The sequence below is a fragment of the Pholcus phalangioides genome, unplaced genomic scaffold (assembly GCF_987345545.1).
Source record: "Pholcus phalangioides strain wild (caught in Gottingen) unplaced genomic scaffold, Ppha-v1.0 ptg000010l_1, whole genome shotgun sequence".
Lineage (NCBI taxonomy): Eukaryota > Metazoa > Arthropoda > Arachnida > Araneae > Pholcidae > Pholcus > Pholcus phalangioides.
Genome location: NW_028301603.1, coordinates 11,611,103 through 11,635,306, shown reverse-complemented (window position 1 = coordinate 11,635,306; position 24,204 = coordinate 11,611,103). Strand labels below are relative to the sequence as shown.

General features: G+C 42.8%; 1 protein-coding gene across 2 annotated transcripts in view; it reads right to left on the bottom strand.

The window, feature by feature from the left end:
• Positions 1-24,204, bottom strand: part of LOC149080923 (uncharacterized) — a 180,592-nt gene that overhangs the window by 20,889 nt on the left and 135,499 nt on the right. The window contains exons 1-2 of one of the 2 annotated variants that reach the window (XM_089237617.1): positions 6,479-6,557; positions 4,424-4,618 (exon numbers count right to left, since the gene is read on the bottom strand). In XM_089237617.1, coding sequence (XP_089093743.1) covers positions 4,424-4,598 — 175 coding nt within the window. In that variant the 5' untranslated portion in view covers positions 4,599-4,618; positions 6,479-6,557. Of the gene's footprint in view, positions 1-4,423; positions 4,619-6,478; positions 6,558-24,204 lie in introns of those variants that run through there. The other variant, XM_089237616.1, reaches the window with a different exon arrangement.

Below are 24,204 nucleotides of genomic sequence, written 5' to 3'. Positions count from 1 at the left end.
TCAGGATTGTATTTTATAATATAGGGACACGCCGAGACGAGACTTCTGGGAATGCAGGAGGGGGGGGGGGAGGGTCAAATGCTATATGAACGAGTCATCGCCGAGCAATTTTCAGATTACCAAATTCACGCGAGTGAAGTAACAGCTAGTACACAATAAACCTACAGATGACAGTTTTCCTTACAAGATGATGACTTATATGAGGATGAGAATGACATCATCCTCGGATAAGTCACCATCTGGCGGCAGTATCGACAATTGTTAGCTTTGGCCTGAGTTAAGTCCGACCGTCAATGTACGGTCCCGTTCAGTGCACACGAGCTCCAAGGAAAGATTGAGAGATTCGTTGCCTTCATAGCCTAAGGCGCTCACCCGGCAAATGAGAGGACGTGGGTTCGATTCCCCCACAAGGTCACAGTTGAATTTTCCCTCTTTTCCTAAATATATCTTCGCATCAGCCAGCCAGCTGTTTAAAACCTTCACACAGAAACTTCATCAAGATTTGAGGACTTGTTGTTGTTGAAACTGTAAACTTTTTTTGTCATCGTTTCATGAATAGTTAGGGGTCAAAAAGATGTGAAATTGAAGAATCCTACAAAACATTGTGACACCCCTTCGCTTACAAGGTGTTGGTGAGGAATTCGGATGATATCTCTTTGACGAATGGGTGATAAATATGGTAAACTTGTCCTAACCTAACTGCACGCCAGAGGAAAGGGAAAGAAATTGAAGGAAAGAAAAACAGAAAGAAAAACAAATCAAGGAAAACATTATAATAGATAAGTACAGATAAGTACAGATGAGAGAGAGAAGATAGAGATAAAAGAAAGAGTAGGTACGCGAAGTAGACTTCTCTTTCCACTCTCACCCAACCTGTTCCCTTCTGCTCTTATAGGATACATCATATGTGGTGGGGAGGAAAAGAAAGTCACTAATAATTGTATAGAAATAAAAGAGGAAGGTCAAAAGAACAACTTCGTAGGGTTATAACGAAGCTTCGTGATGATGAAGATAGAGGAAATAAAAGCGAGAGAGAGGGAGGGCTTGTTTGAGATTATTCCACAAACGTTTGAACGCAATATTACGTCCTTGATCGTAAAGTGGTTTTTATTGTTTCTGCTGCATTTCACCACTGGGTTTTTGGTGTTTACTTCGCTCGAGGAGTTTCATAATTTTGGCTTCTCATCACACAACTCCTCGGCCAATTTTTCAAAGGGCACAAAACGGTCTCGCACATGCATCGTGAAGTCTATTGATATGATTGGCTATAATATTAAAATTTATATTCAGTACGGTTTCCTAATGATGAGGCCTTTAGAAATGGTATGATGCGATTTAGGGAATTCTTTGATTTCCTAAACTTTATAAAACTTTGTGTTAAATATACAGGGTGATTATAAAAAAACTATCCCGACATATGGGCCCCCTAACTATCATACCATTCACAGAAACTGAATGAAATTTTGGCATAAGGTATTTTGAGGAATGCGCTCAAGAATGATATGGAAAACAACAGTGTCACTCTAACAGTTACGGTTACAGTGAGAAAATTTCGAAAATATCAAATGGCAACACCAAGTTTTTTGTATTGGAATGCGATCTCCATTGTGAAAAACCCTAAATAGCGTTCGAACGGCAACTGTAGCATGAAAATCACCGGCGGTAGATAGGCTAAAAGTGAGGACAACCAATAAGGACAGAGAAGCAGCATAAAATAAAGCATTTTATTGTGTTTCACAAATTTTCCACATGACCTTGTGGAGGACTAATCAGGCTGGGATCGAAGAAACGGTGTGACGAATGAAACGAACATTAATGCTCTGGTGCACGGCAAAGTCCTTTTTCCTTGCCTAGCTCCGGGCATTTTCGTGCTACAGGTGCCATTCCAACACTATTTAGGGTTTTTCAGTATGGGGATCGCATTCCAATACAAAAAACTTGGTGTTGCCATTTGATATTTTCGAAATTTTCTCACTGCAACCGTAACTGTTAGAGTGACACTGTTGTTTTCCATATCATTCTTGAGCGCATACCTCAAAATACCTTATGCCAAAATTTCATTCAGTTTCTTTGAATGGTATGATAGTTAGGGGCCCATATGTCGGGATAGTTTTTTTATAATCACCCCGTATACACACACACACTGGCAGACATGACAACGTTAGCTTAAAGCTTGTGAGTAGTGATAAAACTTCAGCTTCGTGGATTGATTGATTGATTGATTAATTGATCGATGACCGCTCACGCCCAGAGCTGTTGTGCAAGACAAATTCCTCTCTTCACCTCCTAGGAGGCTGGGTCGTGTCCGAGAGCATCTTCTATTCACTCAACACAAATGAATTATATACATTCTATGGAAACAATCCACCAGAAAACACTGAGCACGATACAATCCTAGGATTATCATGCATACAGGATTACCACAGGAGGAAAAATAATAAAATATATGTACCAAAGAAAATAAGATTAAACACACGCTAATTTACACTGACTGGCAATGTACATTTACATCTGGATGCTGAAATTGGGACGTACAGGGTATCTCCGAGGGAGGAAGGGGCTGCCCTGGATTGACCTTTCTTTACTCCCGAGTTTTGTGACCATGGGATGCAGGCTGGGAATTTTTGGTCTTGGTTCTAAAGCGGTATATTCGGAGTCGTTGGAATCGCCAGTCCGGTTAACTGGACGCCTGAATTCTGTTTTGTATGTTTCAAGATGTTTCACAAGTTTTATTACGCGATTTGCATTCATCGGACTTCTGACGATGCGTCGTTTCCAGAGTGTCAGCTTGTCCCGGTCTGGTAATTTAAAATGGAACTCTTTGGTCTTGGGACAGACACTCTGAGATGAAATGAAAATTGTTTCCCCTCTCTTTCGCAGAGGCAGAGGCTACTATTTTGAATCTTGCCAGATAGGCTGGGAACGGCCCGTGTTCGGTGAAAAAGATGGTGATGTTTCTGAGCCATGGCAAGTGACTTTGTGGAGGGGGCTACCCCCCACGACAACATAATCATAGTACAATGGGGAAAAAAAACACTCAAAAATTTAATTTTTTTTAAATTTTAATTGAAAGTTCATTAAATACAGGCACTAGAACCCAGAACTCTCAGGCCACATGACTCCCCCCCCCCCACCCACCTCCCGAAGCAACGTTCCGAGGCCGCCGTGCATATGTCCTTGTGGGCCGTGTATACAGACGTCTGCCAACCCTAAACATCCGCTCTCCTCCACATCCCCGTTTTTTTTTTGTATCAGAGAGAGAGCTCCAGCGAAACATTTCCTTCCGACTCCGACACAAGTTCCGCGAGCTCGACCATGTATTATACAAATGAAGCCGTTTCCAGACATGCCACGCTGAGCAGGATCCCAAACTGCAAGGGATAGTACGTGTTAACCCGTTCGCTTACAAGCGAATCGGCAAGAATTTTGAATGCTCCCTATTTGACGAAAATCGGCAATAAATATAGCAACCTTGTCCTAACCTAACCACACGTTAGAAAAAGGGAAGAAAAAAACACTAATAAAAGCGCAAGACAGAGCATAAAATAGGTGATAAGAATGTACGAAGTTAGATTTCTTTTCACCCTCACCCTACCTGTTCTCTTTCACTCTTATAAGAAAGATACATCACACATAGTGAGGAAAATAAAATCACTGTCAGGGAGTACAAAAAAACCAAAAGGAAAAAAAGAAGTGTAAACAAAGCTTCGGAATGATCAGGAGAGAGGAAAGAAAACAGAGCGAACTTGTTTGAATTCGGCCCACTGAAAGTGAAAGACCAGACGCAGTCCAGGTTCTGTCCCTGGTGGGATGTAAGCCATTTACCCGGAGGGGTTGGACCACGCTGGAGAGAGCCGGCCACGCCGGGCCGGAAAAGTGTAGCGGGGCTCGGCCGCTGGCGTTTGGACGCAATATTACGTCCTTTGATCGTAAAGTGGTTAATTTGGCTCCAGGCAGACAAATTGTCGCTGCAACTTTCGTTGGCGCATTCCGAAATGCCTATTGATCTCTCTCTCTCTCTCTGCGTCCCAGACGCAACCTCTTTTAAGATAATGCGTCCAATCAACCAGGCAGTAGCTATGAAGGATATATATGTTTCTATGACTAAAAAACTAACGTGTGTGTTCAACCATACTGCCCAGATTTGTCCCTGTGCGATTAAATTCGGCGACCAACATCCTCTTTGAAGATGATGAAGACAGCACGTATTCTCCGAACCATAATCAACAGGAAGATTCACAGAGGTCGTCCCAGTCTTCGTTAGATATTACGCCACTGTCTCTATGGATGTATCAGATAAAACACCAGCCTTTCTAATGGTTTGTTTTTGTTCCGTCAACCCTAGTCTAATTACTTAGTATTTATCTGATTATGTATAATAACGATACAAATTAATGATATGTAATAAAAAATTCCTCCATACCTAACGTCTGGTACAGAACATTTTCGCTCGGTAGGCTTATCTCCGGGAAAGTGACTTTCAACCGACGTCCAATTATGGTCATATTGGCAACGATACCTTCGACGTTCAGGTCGTACACGACTTTACACAGCGCTTCGGGTAACGGGGCGAACTGAGTCTGCTGCACGATCTTCATCTTCACTGGATCGACGTCACCTATACGACAATTAGAAGAAATGAATCCAATTAATTCATCAATCATTCATACATATGAAGCTAAAATTTCATCCGTCTCCGATCATTTTCTAGACTAGCGCTAGCGTAACCCCTGGTGGGCACTAAAAAATACTAAGCACTGGCTAAAAAAATGTAAAAAGTAACAAAAACAAAAGGCAAAACATTAGTTCGGGCACAATAATTGTACAACAAGCTGTATATCGAGCTTCGTATTCAAGGTTCACGAGTTCGTACGCGTTTCTAGGAATACGCAAAGTCAACGCCCATTCTTAGTGGTACGTAAGCCTCCCGCTCATTTCAACAGGTACGCACACCCACCACGCAATTCTTTTTCCTAGTGATAACCCCTGCTACGTATTTCAAGGGATGGGTAAGCTCCGTACGCGCATATCTATAGGTAAGCAAGCCTCCTCAGCATTTGTGAGAGAAATAAACTCTGTGATGTAATTTAGGGTGTACGCACGCTTTCTATGTTCATTCTTGTTGTACATGCTTCTTACAAATTTTTTGCTCTAGTGGTACTTGGTACGCAAGCTTGTTATGCATATCAGCAGACAAGCTCACTCACGCATTATTTATCAGTCTCTCTCATATGCCTTTTAAGCATTTCAACAGATACGCTCACCTACAGCTCATTGTTTCTTTAGTGGTACGCAAATCTGTAAAGCACTTGAAGGGATGGGTAAGCTTCGTGTATGTGTCTAGTTGTATGAAAGCCTCTCGCGCATGTCTAAGGGTGATGAACTCGGTGCCCCCCCCACCCACCCCGACCCAGAAATAGGGATGTGCGTCTTTCTGCCGATACGTAGCGTCCTATGAATTTCCAGGGTACACAAAGCATGTCTTAAGCATTTCTAAGAATACGTGAGCCACTCTACCAGTATGCAGGTGGCATGCGCTTTTCTATCGGTACGGAGGATTCCAACGCATTCTTACTGGTACGCAGGATTCCTACGCATTGTTACTGGTACGCAGGATTCCAACGCATTCTTACTGGTACGCAGGATTCCTACGCATTGTTACTGGTACGCACGATTCCAACGCATTTCTAAGAATACGCGAGCCTCTCTACAAGTACTACTTCACCAAACTCTAAATCCGGCCGTATCACTATATTGCAATTTACTGCCATTAACGAGTTGGGTTGGAAATGAAAGCGCCATCTACCGGTGGTCGCCTCAAGTTCGTTGGGGGGGGGGGAATATCTTTAAATCTATGTACTTCCCCCGGCGACAACAACCTTGGTTGGTGGTGGTAGACGAGCATCTTGCCCCTGTCTACTAGTGTATGCAGGTTTGGCACGTTTTTTTTTTTCCATTGGTACGCAGGATTCCTACGCATTTTCACTGGTACGCCTTTCTGGTCAACTGGTACAAGGCATTTCTAAGCATACACGAGAAATTCCCGCCGCCCCCCCCCCAGTTTATGCAAGTATCCCGTGCATTTTTACTCGTCTGCTGATCCCTATGCATTGCCACGCATTTGAAGCGAGAGAAGTTGGTTAACAGAACTGTTAGTTCGATACGCGTTTCTTACCATGGGTGTCACGCCCAGTAAATCATGTTTGCTTAAAAAAAAATTATCATCATAAAATCTATTACTGTTATTATTATCATCATTATATATAACCAGGAGGAAAAAAAAAATGAAATTTTGGCAGATGCATGTTATCCGAAGCGGAGAAAGGACGTAAGTCGACAGCATAACGATGTACGCAAATACACATATTGGTTCTCATACCAACCATAAAATTCAAATTACAGCCTAAATAACCAAAAAAAGAAAGATAACTGACCGGTGGATGTTATCAAATAACCCAAAACGAAAATGTTCTCTTACCAATGATAATACTATTTATACGAAAGAGAAAATACTATTTCGGGAAGAACATTACGTGGTACTAATGTTTCCTTTATTGTTTGGATTCCTAACGAAGTAGAAAACACATCCTCAAGAAAACCAGATGGAGCTGCAATAGTAATGATGATGATGATGATAATAATAATGATGATAATACTATTTTTTTCTTAATGTTATTATTTATTTATTTTTGTAGAGATTATTCATCTGGTTCTGATAGAAGGTGTGGCGACCGGTTTTCTTTTATGGATTCGAAGCTCATTGAGTATGTACAACGACATCTTGTGTAAGATAATGAATTATTATTGTTATCAGTTATCGGGTTATTGCCCCGCTTTTTTTACACTCTTGATGATAATCGTATCCGTGGTTATAGGATACGAGAACTCTGGTAATCGAATCCGTGGGAAAAGAAAAAAAAATCGCTTTCATTTGGCCGTTTTGCTTGTGGCGACGGCACTGTGTCGGGTTCTTTAACCATTGCAGCTCTAGCGGCCCACGCTTTCATTTGTTATGCGGTTAAACCCCCGTTACAGCGAACTCCGAGGGACTGAAAGTATTGTTCGTTACATCTAATCTTATAAGAAAACGTCCTATGTGAAGGAACCACGAATTCCGTTCGTTGCATTCGATCTGATAAGAGAACATCCTATGTAATGGACTGAAAACGTCGTTCGTTATATCCGATCTTATAGGGAAAAATCCTACGTCGTGAGACTAAAATTTTCGTTCATTATATCCAATCAAGGGGTCGTTCAAGTATTACGTAAGCAAATTGTTAGCCATTTTTGACCCCCTCCACCCCCTTGTCAGCAAAACGCTGACCCCCTCTCCCTCTTGTCAGCAAAATTTCGTCATCAGCTCTGCCCCTCTGAATCCTAACTCATATTTTCATAAAGGGTGGTTGATGACGTAAGCATAATCCAAACCCCCCCTCCCCCCCCTTGTCATCAAAAGCTAGCAAATCGGAAACACCCCCCGCCCCCCATCGATGATGACGTAATACTTGAACGGTCCCTAAGGAAAAATTCTATGTCGCATAAGACCGAAAGTTTCGTTCGTTATATGTGATCCGAGAAGAAGAGAACGTTCTATGTGGCAAAACTAAAAATTTCGTTCATTATATCTGATACAAAAAAGGGGAACACCCTATAGAAAGGGGACAAACGTTTCGTTCGGTATACCTGCCATAATATAAGGGTTGACAGGACAAAAAAAATTTTTTCGTTATATCCAATCTTATAAGAGAACTTCCTATGCGACGGGACAAAAAGTTTTGGTTCATCATATCCGATCTGATAAAAGAACATCCTTTATGACGGGGCCAAGAAATTCCATTCGTTATATGGGATGTGATAAGAGACCGTTCTATGTGATGGAACAAAAAAGTTTCATTCGTTATATCCGGTAAAAAAAAAAATGGAAATAATGACATTTCATTGGATGGGGCCAAAAGTTTCTTTCGTTATATCCGATCTGGTAACGAAAAATCCTATATGATGGAATCGTACGTTATATTAGATCCGATAAAAGAGCATCTTATAGTAACGAGAAGAAAATATTTCGGATGGTTATTATCAGATCTAATAAGAGAGCAAGCGTCTTATGTAACGGATATGGAAATATTGTTTGTTATATCCGATCTGAAAAGAGACATATCATGTGACGGGATCAAAAGTTTCGTTAGTAGTATCGGATATGATTAAGAAACATCTTTCCGTAGGGGTTCTAGCATGAATGCCGGCCATGTGTGATAGGACCAGGAATTTCATTCTTCATATCCGATCCGGAAAAAGTTGAAACGGGATCTATCTATCTATCCTAAGCAATGGGACTAAAAATCCGATCTATTAAGAGGCCATCTATAGTTCACCGGGACCTACAATTTATTGCCGATTCTGAACGGCAGGCTAGTTTTCTTTGATACTCATCGAGAAGTTGGTGCGCTAACCCCTCGATGGGGGACTCCCTGCGGTAGCATTTTTTTTTTTTGTGGAAATGTCGCCGTTTCTGTTATAACCCTGTGTCAGGAAAGTTTTCTGACAAGGACGAACAGGGTATCGAACTTTAGGCGAGTATCTGATCGACTTGGGCTACCACCCCCCCCCCCCTTCCTTCCCGATCTTCCAATCCATCTTGCCACACATTGGTCGAAGAACGCCAACAATCACAACACGTACGTTGGCGTATTGTTTAACTTGGAGAGCGTTCCGGAAGGAAGTATTCGCCGGGGAATAGTGGACCGGGCTGGATCACCTTGTAGCCATCATACTATGCCGCCGCTGCTTCTTTACATCAGGAAAAGGGCAAATATATGCGCGAGTGACTGTTGGACCAGGCAGAGGCGCCGACCTGAAGAAAACATTTGGGGGGGGGGGAGCTGAAAGTTGCTGGTTGTCCCGTATATAAGTTACTTACCCCGATCCGGCGAATGTGATTCGTCATATGGGGGTTTCCCGGAGGGAGCATTTATTTTCTCAATTGAAAAAAAAAAAAATTACATCCTACCTCAGGGAACACCATTCATTGTCCCCGATGTTAACAATTTATATTACAGTTACAATAGAATCACCCACCCTGTATATTAACATTAACAATGTTTCCGACAATATTCTTGGCTGCACTTGTTGGCTCTACTTGCCTCAGGTGAGTTTCTTCAGTTGCAATTGACAAAATTACCTGTCTTAGACAATAGTTTTTCCCCATAACGGGCAACTTCAGGTAATTTTCCTGCCATAATTGGCGATGTTACAAGTGGTGTCGTTACGCCACCATCAGCGCGTTCTCAACTTTTCGAATCAAGCGTTTACAAACGAATATCGGAAACCGCAAAATGAAATCGAAACATCCTGCGTCATTCCGAACGACCCTTTGTTGGAATAATTTAAAACACAGGAAATGTCAACTCGCAAAAAATAATAATATCAGGAAGGGCGTTATATATGCGTTACGTCATTGTTACGTTACGTTGCGTGCGAGGACAGGTAAATATTTGCTTCTTCTTCTTTCAATATCCTTGCTGTTTTAGAGAAGAGATTTCGCAAAGTTGTACGTGTGTGCAGGTCGCGTCTCTGCACTTGACATCCATTCTTGTTCTTTGGAAATTACGACATCGATGTAAATATTCAATTGTCTTCCATTCAGTTCACGTTTGCGAACGAGAGTAAGGAAACAGAAACGTTCTTTCCTTTCTTTTTCTTTTCTACCAAAGCACTTCGCTAAAGAAAAACACAAACTCGTTAAATAACGACTTCAACGTTCCTATTGCTATCAAAATATGAGGTAGGCGTTATAGATGATGTCCAAAAGTGTCTACCTACGCAGAGCCATAATAAAAAAATGCAGTCGAATCCCGTTTTAACGAATACCGTTATATAGCGAAAATCTCGTTTTAACGCGAAATCTTTTCCAAAGTCGCAGATAAGTTTACGTAATAACGATACTAACACACCTGGAATTCCTTTATAGCGAAATTTTTCGTTGTAACGAAGCGATTTCTCCGGTCTCTTGGAGTTCGTTAAAACGGGATTCGACTGTATTGGAAACAAAGGATAGATTGTCGTGTGATTTTCAACTACCGTTATAGCGAAAAAAAATAATCTATTTTTAATGAACACTTTTCTAATTCCCACAGAAGTTTACACAGGAACAATGAAAATACCTGGAATTCCTTTATAACGAAATTTCTTTGTAACGAAGTGATTTCTCCCGTCTCTTGGAGTTCGTTATAACGGGATACGTTTTTATTTACGTTAACATGCGTTCGCTAAAGATAACGTTTACTGATTTAAATTTGAAGCGAGTAACATATTTTAAGATTGTAAATAATCCGTTTGCGGATTGGTTCGCGGAATCTTGGCTAAAGGTAACGTTGACGGATTGGACAGGGAAAAAATGTTTACGGATTGGTTTGCAGATTGAAGGCTAAAGATAACTATAACGGATTGCACGATAAAGATTGAGATAAGATTAAGATTGTTGTAGATTGATTGGTTCACAGATCGTACCCGCAAAAGGTTTTCGGGAAGCCTATTTGTCCCGGTTTTCCTTCGCGCAAATCAATGAACGAATGAAACGGAAACATTCTCAAATACAGACCGTCCCGCTTGTAACGGATAAGATCCTCTCTGCAACCTAAAAAGACAATTTTTAGGTTCCCCGCTTGATAGAAGATTTTATAGTGTTATATCCTAAGTGACGGATGTGAAAAGTTTTGTTCGTTATATACGAGATAAAAAGAAAACATCTTATCGAATTGACATCTAATCGAAAGTTTCGTTCGTTATATCCGATCCGATAAGAATACTTTCTATGTGACGAGACAAAAAGCTCTATTCGTTTTATCTGATCTGATAAGAAAACAGCCTATATGAAGGAAGTAAAAATTTCGTTCATTATATTGAACGTTCAAATATTTGGTTTGTGAAATCCGATTTGATGAGCGAAGCGAACCCCCCCGATATAAAACGAACGCGACCAAAAGTTTCCTCCTCGCTATATCCAATCTGGAAATATAATGACTTCTTCAACGGGACAAAAAAAAATTTGTTCGTTATAAGCGGGTTCAAGAAAATTCAGCCTTCTCAGAAATTTTAAAGATGTCAGTTCTTTGAATTCGAAAATAAAAAAAAACAAGTTGGTATGAAAATTATTCGATTATGACGGTAGTGGCGAACATGCGCCACGCCGTGGTACTAACTGTGGCACGCGAAGGTTTTCCACAAAAAATGTATAATTTTTTTACGAAATACAGTATCTAAAGATATATATATACACTGCTCAAAACAATTAGGGGAGCAAGCAAAAAAGTGAAGAAAACCGTGCGAGACAGCCACGTATTGGCATACAATGGATAGTACACGCGTATCAATGCGCAATACAGAAAAAAGACGTAAAAAAATGTGGAATTAAGCTTTAATTCTTTGAAAATATGGAAAAAACATGAAAAGATGATTTAGGGCAACAATTTGGTTGCATGTAAACGATAAAAAAAAGTACTGTTTAGACATGATGCATGAGTTTTAATAGGGCGTGTGGTCTCCTCGAACAGCTAAGACTGCTGCACACCTGTTTGCCATGGATGCGATGAGGTTATCGATCAGACTTTGGGGAATACTGTTCCACTCCTCAAGAAGTGCAATCTGCAAGTCTCGGACAGTAACAGGCGGCCTTGGTCGCGCAGCAATGCGTCGTCCGAGCATGTTTGTTGGATTCAGGTCAGGAGAGCACGCTGGCCATTCCATACGCTGTATTGTTTCAGCTTCAAGCATGTTCTCCACCAGACGAGCTCTATGCGGTCGGGCATTATCATCCTGGAAAACAAAGGAATCTCCAATGGCTCCAGCGTAAGGGATGACATGAGGTCGCAGTATCTCGTCTGCATACTTCGGGCCGTCAAAGTGCCATTCCGAATGATATGCAGGTCCGTACGTCCGCCTATGCCGATTCCATCCCATACCATCCAACCAGCTCGTCTGTATTGTGACCTTTCACGAACGAATGCGGGGTTATTTCGAGTGCCCCTGTCCCTCCATACCAGAACACGTCGGGTGTCACACTCCAGACTGAATCGGGACTCGTCCGTAAACAGCACTTGGCTCCAATCATGTTGCTCCCAATCTCGATGTTCAGCAGCCCATCTTCTTTGGGCCGCACGGTGGCGTGGGGTCAACGGAATGCAGACCATTGGCCTACGTGCATAGAGCCCTCCACGTACTGTTTGGCTGGACACCCTTCGTCCTGTTGCCAAGAGCAACCGTCTTTGCAGCTGCGTAGCATTCTCTGTTCTGTTTCGACGGGCTGTTAACCGTATATACCGGTCATCAGTTGCTGTAGTGGTGCGTGGCCGACCTTGCCCTGGTCGACGTCTGACATTTCCTGTTTCTTGGAATCGATTCCACAGCCTTGCAACAACACTTGTGGCGACTCCAACAGCGTCCGCGACACTACGTTGTGTTTGCCCGGATTCCAGTCTGCCTATAACACGCCATGCCATGGATTCCGGTAAATCACGTTGTTGAGACATCCTCAAGTCACCTTGTCTCCAAAAAAAAAAAATACTGGGCAATCGAATTTCACAGTTACGGCAGTAAAACAGACGTTTCTGCAACATCCCGATTTCTGCCCTTATCTCCTTTTTGACGTCATGAACTTTGATTTGCATATGAAGTTTTCTTCTTCCGTTTCCTGCTAGGCTTTAAATTATGGATGATTCATTTTATGTTACTTATCGGTATACATCTTTGCGTAATTTTGTTAAAACCATGTGCTCTCCTAATTGTTTTGAGCAGTGTATATAGAATATATTTACATGGAAATTTAAAGCACAATTCGAAAACGAAAAATAAAAAGTTCGAATTTTTGCATTTGATGAGCATTCATGTTAAAATTAAAATTTTCCGGCGGGGGGGGGGCGGACACGCCAATTCCTTCGCATTATGGGGATAATCTCGTACATACGGACCGTCATGCAACCCTAAATAAGAGCAATGACAGAAATTGAGTGGCATGTTTGTGAAGTGGCACACGTAAAAAAAAATCGGGTCTTTATATAGGCCAGGTAAAAGTTTGCCACCGCTGGATCAAGTCAGGGCCTTTCTCTCGTATAAAGGATGGTCCAATACGTTCCAAGGTTTGTTATGGACAAGTAGTGTGGCCGCTCCGTCATTGATAATGATCGTCAAATGTTGGGGGGAGGCACATTACGGGGAATATAATCTAATTACGTGGATCGAGAATATAACGAACGAAATTTTGGTCATGCTACGTAGGAATGTAGCGCATGTAGCTCTTACTAATCCTTTCTCCATTAAACCTTCCAGCTTACAACTCAAGTCAAAGGTGCCACCTTCCTTCCAATCGTCTGGCCACACATAGGCGTACGCAGAATTTTCTCTAGGGGGAGTTTTCAGATTTTTTTTCCTTCTGGGGGAGGAGGGGGGGGTTTACGTTTTTCCTGCAAATTAACACTATAATTACGGCTGAAGGGGAAGGTTAGAACCCCAAAACCCTCCTCTGCGTACGCCAATGTGGCCACACATTGGTCGGAGAACGCCAACAATCACAACACGCGCGTTGGCGTAGTATTTACTTGGAGAGTGTTCTCAAAGGAAATACACAATGAATATTGGACCGGGCTTAATGTCCGATATCTTGGGGGGACCGTGTAATGTCCCCCCAATCCTCCAAAAGAGCGTTTCTAAAAAATGTCGCGGTTTTTTTCTTTTAAGGTTTTTATTTAAGGATTCTGTGTTTCCTCCCGGTTTTCAATTATAAATTCTGAGATTCGTCCCGGTGTGTATCAGGTACCTGATATATGGGTCTGGCCACCCCTACGCTAGCTGGTACCGAACCCGGCTCATCATGAAATAGCCCTTATTATATATATAGCCCTAGGGTTGGATTCACCGAATCACACGACTGCCATGTGGCGTGGACAAAACGTCAACACTTCTTTAATGGACCATCTCTTGTAGAGTAAAAAGAAAAAAAAATGGCGACCATCGATCTTATTATAATTCTTTTTTTTTTTTTGTATATATACACACGCACACGCTCACTTCATCGTGTTCTTCCCTCAACAAACTAGTAATTTACCAGTTTTTTCATTTCTTACCATCGTTGCGTGACTAATTAGTTAAGTAAGACGAATAATAAATAAAAAGAAGAGGTAAGGAGAGAACGGGTTGTGAACCCCGAGACACATTCTCAGACGCTTTATGTATTCGATTCCCGTTCGGTGTCAATATACGATGGAAAAACACCAGTTCGAGTGAATGATTCTCTCTCTCTTTAATGGACGACACACACACACACACACAACCTCTCTATAGACACAAGAAACGTCCTCTCGCCATTTTCCAGTGAAAACGATCACAGACGTTTTAACCTAGTTCATCAGCTCCGAAATCTCATTTCATTGCGATGTTATTCAGGATAAGAAAGAAACAAAAGAGTAGAAACCGATTCGATTGAAATAGTAACTGAAGGGAAAACGTCAATATCCGTAGGGATTGGCGGGGAAGCCAGTGTCTTATCTGCTAATGAAACAGGACGTCGCCAGCGGCGATTGGCCCAATCAGACGTCGCCAGCGGCGATTGGTCCAATCAGACGTCGTCGTCTTGACATCGAGATGGAAGTAACGAGTCGTAGAAACAGCCATTTTCAGACGTAAATTTTAAGGGAATTTTTGACGTCACAGACATCACTTCACTGCTACACATACATCACTCCCTTGTCTTTCTCTTCACCAGGGGGACGCGACGGGCCCCCAGCCCTTATGGGAATAGATGGCCCGCATAAGGGCCAGTTAATTCCCGAAAAATTTCTATTCTGGTTCTGGTTCTGGACGTCACAGACTGGCCAGAGACACGGAAATTTTGAAATGCACGCCGTTAGATACACATCAGTTCCTTGGTTACAGTTTGTAAAATGCGTGGCAGCACTGTTTGGCAGATGGACGATTCGAAATTTCAGCGTTAAAAACATACCGTAAAAACTGTCCCGTTTTCTATTTTCTAAGGACGCTATTGGATTTCTTTGTCATTGCTGGAAATGACGCAAAATTTCTGTCTCCTGATGAAGACAGAAGTTGCGTCACAATGAAGACATTGTAAGCTTTGTCCCGAGTTGTGTTCGATCGTCCATGTACGGTCCCGTTCAGTGCACACGAGCTCCAAAGAAATTCGTTGCTTCTGTAGTCTAGTGCTTTCACCCGGAAAGTGAAAGGACGTGGGTTCGATTCCCCCCCCAGGGGCAGTTGAATTTTCTCCCTGTCCAAAAATATATCTTCGCATCGGTCAGCTGTTAAAAACCTTTGTGCTGATGAAGAAATTAATTACTTTTGGTGTCTATAACGTTGCGTCTACGGCCACGTACTATAACATTGCCATTGAGTGTTTTGATGAAATTCTCCATTAATGTGTACAAATGTCACGAAATGTTGCATTGCGAGCCCAAGCCACGCGCACTAGACAAATGTCACACTTGAACGATCAGCTGACGACGATTGGCGCATCAAAAGGACTTGCGTTGGGTCTCGGTCCTTGTACAGCGAAACTAATAATATGTTTGACGGAATGGATGAAGAAAACTGCAATATTTGATGGCAACACAGCTGCGAGTTTCCGGAATCATTTTCATGGTGCCGTTGAGAGCGTCGGAACTGTGGTATGTCTTACAAGGATGGGAATTTTCTGTCGAGCCACCCTTGCCTCCAACTCTAGCCCCATTCAACCGCGGTTTCTTTGTCGTTTTACTCATGCGGCTTATACACCATAAGGGGGGGGGTGGGCAAAACTATGCCTCGCACAAGCAGGAATGTGATCTCGAGCGACCTAATGTTCACATACCCGCAACTATATTACTCTAGCCCTCAATAACTCCCGGATTTCTCGCCCAATGGTCGTATGCCCTCTCACCTGATCTATCTGCAACTCCTATGCCTAAAATGGTCACATATCCGCAACTTTCTTATACTAGCCCTTATCAACACATGGGTCCTTTCACTAATGGAGATATAATCGCTGCTCTCTCATAACGTTCTCAGTTGAGTAAGGACAAGTCAAATTCCTACTGACCATATGCAGGCGTAAATCAGTATCCTCGGCTCGGCGCGACGCACAATTTAAAACCCACTGCTGTAGAAGTTTTTCAACTCCAGTTATGATAACAGGAACTTGAGGATTACCTAAATAAATTCTAACCAAAACTATTTATATATAGAACTACAATATTGAGCCCCTAATATCCAGTATTACGTCTTCCTAGCGATGCTTCGGGAATCCTCGTTGAAAAACGTTGATGTATGATGCTCATACTTAAACACATTGGCCCCTAATATCCAATACTACGCCTTCCTCGCAGGACCCCTAGCAATGTCTCGGGCTTCCTTATTGAGAAACTCTGGCGCGTGATGTTTGTACTTAAAGAGTTCCTTATAAGTAGTCACGTGGTGCGGATATTTTCAATCGATCAGTCGATAGCTTGAAACTGACGATACACTTCTTCATATGAAGATACAAATACGCCACTGATATCCATACGGGGGATGTATGATGTTTTCACGTTGCTGAACACCATCCACAGGTATCTAGTATCTGAATTCATTGGCTATCGATCACACGAAACGTCGTTGGCGCGACCTATTTGTCGAATCACAACTATAAATAAATCTGTCTGCTTCTCACGCCGCATTTAAATATATACGCGTATATTCATATCATACTCATATTGCGTATGTGCGTATGTGAATACCAAGCGCACTACTCTCGCGGAATATCCAAGTATCTCGAAAAGGTCACCATTCAATAACCTCGAATCAATCTCTCCTCGCGCAACGCATTGGAGCGTCCTATAACACGCGAAGTTCAGCAGAACTTTAACACGTAGCGACGACGCCATGCAAATCTTTTAACCTTCCATTCGAGAAGGGGGGGGGGAAAGTGTTAAAGCCATAAAGTGTTAGTAATGTTAAGCAGAAGAGATAAGAACAAAGTGCAAAAGGGTACAACATCCTTCTCGGAATTATAATGGCGTTGCGTACGTGTATAGAAAAAAAGGGTGTCTCTCCTCGTCTCCTCAAACTCATAAATTTTACGGCACCTCCTGCGTGGCGTCCAAGGCTATGTGAAGTGCGAAAAAAAAGGGGTACTATAGAATATACATATAACATATTGTGGATCTCGGGGCGTTAAATACAAGGTGTGCATAAAATAAGTTAACGTGTTCGCATAGGGAGAGATAAACTTGGGAGTCTGGGGGGGGGGGGCGGCACGATGATGATTGATGTCTATACATATATACATTAGATCAGTCGACTCCACCTTTGACGCTGGGCCCCCCCGTATCTTCGCCCATGCGTGTTCGAAGCTGGAAAAAATAGTCGGAATGTACGAAAATTAAATTTCCGTACATTCCGACCCTTCTCTACTCGTGGGTCTTCAACTGCTGTTCCCCGGAACCCTAGGGCCCCGTGGGAGCAGTGGCGTAGCAAGGTCTGGTGGCACCCGGTGCGGAGTTTTAACTTGTCTACCCCCACCCCCTCCCACCCCATGTCCACCAAAATATAGAATGAAGTTTATTGAGGAAGCAATTTTTTTTTATTCAATTGGTTAAGTAAAGAGGGTTATGTTATTTTTGACTCGCGGAGCCCTTTTCAGTATATAATTTCTATGGCGGAGCCCCTGCTTGACTCGAGGAGCCCTCTACTGTACATAATTTTTATGGCAGAACCTTGTAGGCCTCTCTTATTTACTTATCTATCAGATTTACTGATTAATTTTATTTTCTTCGAGTCGTCGCCTGAAGCCCCTGGGAGGTGCACACGGAGCACCGGTTGAGAACCGCTGGTTTACTTTATGGTCGGTTCTAGACCGGATAATACTTACACCCCAAATATTTAATCACTCCCCTAAGGCCGTCTTAAGAGCATCACGGTTCACCCGGGCCAAGTGATTTTTCTGATTCTCCACCTTAGAAATTCTCGAATCATCTTTCTGAGGCCCCCTCTCCTCGTGAGGCCCATGTGAGCCCATGCGCTAAGACGGCACTGCCCACCCGACTGTGTAAAACGTTTCCGCGCCGATGATGTTCGGTTAAAAAATATCATCTTGTTGCACAGAACGACATGGGGGGAGGGGAGATAGAATGATAATTGTCCAGGGATGAGAATATGAGTCACCAGAATCGGTTGTTTGTTTACTTGCGCACCAGCACAGTTCAAAAGAAACGAGACAGAACACCCCCGTCCACCACACAATAATACTAAATCATTACAGCATCACATCGTTCACTCGAAATTTGCTGCGATTAGCGATTGTAAAGTCCCATGTGAATTATTTGACACGCTATTTTATGTAACAAAAAGGCGCGTTAATACGAAAACCGGCAATTTTTTGTCACCCCCCCCCCCCTTTAGAGCTGGCACCCGCCTTACTACGCCAGTGCGTGGGAGGTCTTTCGGGGGTTCCGGTTATAATCAAACGTCACGGAACCCTTCATAAAATCCCAGAATTCAAAGGAGCTTTCAAAGAACAAAACTTTCTTGTTACTAGCAAAGCTTATTTAGAGTTTTGACAAACAACTTGCTAAACAACTTAATGTGCAATTTTCTGCTTCGTCAGTAATTAATAAGTCGTAAGAACGACGTGTGGTTCCTTTTTAACAACTTTTAATGACTAGAAGGGAGGATCCTTTAGTTGCAGAATTTGTGTGTACTTTATGGGACATCGGGGCAATTTAACACGTGACCCACCTGAGCAAAGCACGGGGGGGGACCTTAGTGTGATAGGGGGATTCCACATTAAGATCTGGCGCAATCATTTATGACAACAGATATGTAAATTGAGAGGTGGCGCCTAATCCCTCTTTTAATTTTGCCCTGGGGCTGTGATGCTGTTGATATTTTCGATGAACAGTCAAAATTTGTTTGAATCCGGCAGAACGGCTTCATTATCATCAAGGGTTCCGCGAGAAGTTTTGGGTTGGAAATCCTTGCTTTTCATGAGGTATACAAATAAGGGGCCGTTCAAGTATTACGTAAACAAATTTTTACCCATTTTTTGACCCCCCCCCCCTCCCCCATTGTCAGCAAAATTTCGTCATCAGCTCTGCCCTTCTGAATCCCAACTCATATTTTCATAAAGGGTGGCTGATGACGTAAGCATTATCCAAACCCCCCCCTTGTCATCAAAAGTCAGCAAATCGGAAACCCCCTCCCCCCCCCCCCCCATCGATGATGACGTAACACTTGTACGGCCCCCAACAAAAATTTAGAATAATAACGTTAACAAGAGACGACGATCCCACTCGATCGCGCTTTCACACACTCCTCTTCCTCTCTGTTTATTTTCGAATGTCCCATTTTGTTTCTGCAATCTTCCGTCTCCTGAGGCTTTTCTTCTTCTTGCGCTCTCGAGCCTTATACCATACTGTTACGTCAAGGTTCTCAACTGAGAGACGCGCTACAGAACACTACACCCCCCCCCCCTCTCCCCCCGGAAGGTTATGGGTTTACCTATAAATACAAACTGAATTCTCTCTTGTTTGTTCTTCGACGAATTTCAACAGCGCGGCTCGAAGTATCTCAGCAACGGGGTCCAGCATCAACTGTCTAGATGAAATCCATGCCCCGTAAGTAATAGGATGAAATACGAGCAATTTAGTCGTTTACCCAGGGCTTTGGATTCCTCCCCACTTCTTCGTGAAATTCCCACTTATCTGGTTGCGATCTCAGCTAGATGCAATGCCTCAAAAACTTGCACACAGTTTCTTCTGCAAATTTTTTCCATTCAATACATTCGTAGTTTGAATTTTACAGACCAAATAACCAGATGCGTGTGGCACGTGTGTTCTTTTTTACGTGAGCACGTCCATCGGAAGTGTATCGAACCTGTGGGTCGTCGTCTTGGGCTTTAAGTAGCAAATTTTGATTTCTGAATCGATTCGGGATGGGGTGGAGGGAATCGCTCGGGTCGCCTAAGTGCTCTCGAAATGGGTCCGAGCCGCTTAAGTGCTCTGGAACTGTGCCACGCATCACTCAAGTGATCCCTAATTATGCCACGGATCACTTAAGTAATCCGGGAATGTGTCGCGGGTAACTTGAGTGATGTAGAACCGCACTGGGGGCCGCTTAAGTGCTCTAAAACTGTGCCACATGTCAATCAAGGGATCTCTAAATGTGTCCCGGGTCATTTAAGTGATCTGAAAATGTGCAACGGGCCGCTTCAATGCTCTGTAACTGTACCACGGGACACTTAAGCGATCTGCAAATGTGCCACTTAGTTCATTTTTACAAAATTAGGTTTGAGGGGGGGGGGCAGGCCGCATCAGATAACTCCCAGGGCCATATTTGGTCCGCGGGCCTTTATGTGAAAAAAAATTTCTCCAATTTATCAACGCATTTTTCGATAGTAAACAGACTAAAAATAAACAGGAAAAATTATTGTATAAAAATACGTATATATTATTCACGTTAATTAGTCGTAAACCGCTATAAAATATTTAAAAATCGGAACTTAAGAAAAGACACTGAAAGACAACTACGTTTTTTTATAACAGGGGGTCATTCAAGTACTACGTCAGCATCGAGGGGGAGCGGGGGGTTTTAGGATTTGCTGACTTTTGATGGGGAGGGGTTTGATGGTTGCTTACGTCATCAACCACCCTTTTTGAAGATATGAAATATTCAAAGCTTCTGACGAAATTTTGCTGACGGGGGGGGGGGGGTCAAAAATGGCTAAAAATCTGCTTACGTAGTACTTGAATGGCCCAATTCTTCTGCATGTTTTTGTACAATATTTAACTGATTTACAGTACTTGTATTTTAAGAGTCCGCTGGATTTGAACGTTGGTCTTCAGATTCGCAATCCGATACACTATCACCTACACTATAATTCGGCTGACGGAAAAGGTCCTAAAAATCTGTCAGAATACATTCCAGTGATTACATAACAAAGCCATCTTGTGACCGAAAGCACAACAGAATCGTACGATATTAAGGTAGTGGGAATTATCGCAAGCCAAGAAGTGACGTGAGTGGCTTAAATCGTGTGATCGTGGAATAGCGGTGCATTTGCGAAATTAGACCCTCCCCCGGCTCCCACGGAACTTTACGTGAGCTAACTCCCCCTTTGAATATTGGTAATTCTTGGTTTGAAGAGGTGCCAGTATGGTGCAATAGTGGAATGTCCCCACCATGTCAGCTCGAAATTCAGAGATGAACGCTTCTCTGCTTTCGGAAGTCGTAGTGCCTCTGTGTTCTTCCATCAACGGCACAGTATCAACTCGCTATCAAATATAGCTTAATTTTCTAGCTTAGTCAAATGAAGTTTCAAGGTGCCCGAGTGAGTTGGCGTCCGCTCCGAAAAAAATACGTCACCGTCAGCAGAACACCAAGTGATACTTACGATACAACAGGCAACAGCTTCCCCAACGACACAGAGAGATGCCTGTAATAAACTTCACGCGCAACTCGTGGGAAAAGGCAGAATGATGAGAAAAATATGGTAAATGATTTCCGTCACTAGAAATAATGCATGTTTGAAAATCAGCGAGTCTGCGGTCGGAACCACACTGGAACCTCGTTTGTACGTCGCTCAGTTATACGACTTCTTTCGCATTTGTACGACGTTTGGCTTCGGCCGCAATCGGTTCCTTCAAGTACATTTTAATGCTAAAATACTTCATTCATTCGACGTAAAACCTTAATTATTCGAAGTCTTCATTTCGACTCGAACTACGAATATTTTGAAAAAAAAAAAGAAGTCATATACGTCCATCAAATGCGCACAATTTTTGTAGGCCGTGAAAACGCGTTTCTGCAGCAGTTCTTCTAGCATATGGGCGCAGTAGCCCAGGTCGATAAGATACTCGCCCAAAGGATGTCTAGAGGTGTCGCGAGTTCGATACCCGGTTCGTCCTTGTCAGAAAACTTTCCTAACGCAGGGGGTACAACAAAGACATGACCGCAGGAAAAATTGCTACCGCAGGGAGTCTCCCCATCGATCTTCTTGCACATTGTGCCCACAATAACCATGAATTTTAGGATGATTGCACTGACATATACGAAAATAGCCAGACTGATGGTTATTTAAATGGATGGACACTCAAGTTTATCGGTTGTTTCTGAGAATCCGCAGAGTCCAAAACAAACCGGTTTCAATTGTTTTGACAGTCGTATGTCCTTTCATAATTTTTTTTTCCTTCCAATGTTTTCAGCGTTATTCCCCGAGGGTAAGAAAGGGGGGAGGGGAGGGGACAGGAGTCTCCTTTGTTAAAAAATGGCTCATTCATTCGACTTACACGTTTATACTACGTTTTGATTCCGACTCTTGAACGTCGTATAAACGAGGTTCCTCTGTAATAGCTTAAGCAATGATCACAAATTTGATTCGATACACAATGTTTTTTTACGTTGTCGGGCTCAAAATCACCTAGCGATAGCCCGCGGGCCAGCTGTTGGCCACCCATGATATTGTATAGGTGAAAGTTATTTGTAACAAAAAGATTTCCACTTAGGAATTAGAAACAGTGAAAAAACGAAAATAATATCTTCCAGATGTTTCTAAGAGCGTCCAAATGTTTCACGTCGACTCGAGTAATTTAAGAGAGATCAACTTCTCCACGCCTCTCGCCAAACCCTACATCTTAAATTACACGAAAAGAAAAGACCACGAATGGTTTGTCACTCTCCCCGGATCAGACACGGAGCAATGCCAAAAGATAAATTTCTTATCCGTGCCAATGCTCCAAGTGTAACTAACGATAAGAACAACATGTCCGCCACTACACGAGCGAGATACGGGTGCCTCGGATGGGAAGGGGGCAACTTGACATTGCGCGCACAGCAAGGTGTGTGTGCGTGCATGGGGGCGAGTTGCCTTCCTCCACCCTCCCGTCCGCGATTGTTTTACTGAACGGCGGTGGCGATCGCCCCGGGTCGCCTCCCGTTGTTATCCGCCTGTGTCCACCACAAATCTGATTCCTTGTCGACTCGCGAATCAGAGGGAGTTCGACTGCACCGCGCCCTCCGCAACCGGCACCTCGAATTGCGCGATTGAAACTTTCGGACGCGATTCAGAAAGAACATCCCCTTCGGTTTTTTCCACAAGTGGTAGAAGGGGATTTTCTTTCGGTTCCGCCAACCTCCAAATACAGTATCCGTTCTTACATGCCAACATGCGTAACTCAAGAGGGAGGGATACAGACAGGGCCGTCTCGAGACCATCATGTACCCCCGGGCCAAGTGGTTTTTGCGAGGCCCTACTTATTAAATTCTTGAAAATTTCAACCAGATCTCATTTTGAGAGGCCCCTTCTTCGCGTGAGGCCCCCCCGGGACGTGCCCGGGTGGGCCCATGCGTTAAGACGGCACTGGATACAGACATTTTCATCCCTTCGGCATTTTTCAACCATTCACACTCTCGAATTACTTAAAAAGAAATGGCAACGAACAGATCATACAAAGTCCCAAAATCTTTCATTGGACGAAAATTGAAAAAAATATATTCTCTTACAGAGAATCTGTGTGTATATATAGCAACCGTTTGTCTGTTTTTCGACTGTTGCCAGATTCATTGTTGTTGTCTTTTGTTATTATTACACATCTCTTAGGAGGTGGAGCATTTACTTGTCTGTTGCCACAACAATGAGGACTTTTCCTATACAATTTTCGCCTTTGCGCGTTTTTATTGTGATGAATAATTGCCGTAATATTGACTAATATTGCATGGTATAGTATTTTTTGGTATAATATGATATGCGGGGTGCATAGGTGACCGCACGCATGGCATTTTACAGGTGAACCGTTGATCCTAGAGGCAGACTTCCAATTAGAAAAAGTATCCAAATAACTTCCTTTGTCTTGAATCCTAACTTACAAGGTAAGGGGTAAGGGTATTACGTCAGCTTCGGGGTAATTTGAGTGATGTAGAACCGCACTGGGGGCCTCTTAAGTGCTCTAAAACTGTGTTAGAGTTTTGCTGACGGTCAAAAATAGCTAATACGTAATACTTGAATGGCCCCTTATTGGTCGAAATAGTGACGTCATCTATTGTGAAAATTGGGATGAGTGACGTCAATAAGGGTGCGTGCGCAGACGTCCTTCCTTTCTCAGTCTCCGGATCTGTGGTAGTCTTACAACTTCTTAGTAACACCACTTATAGGACGCCCTTTATAGCCCCATGTACATGTGCAATAAAATTTCC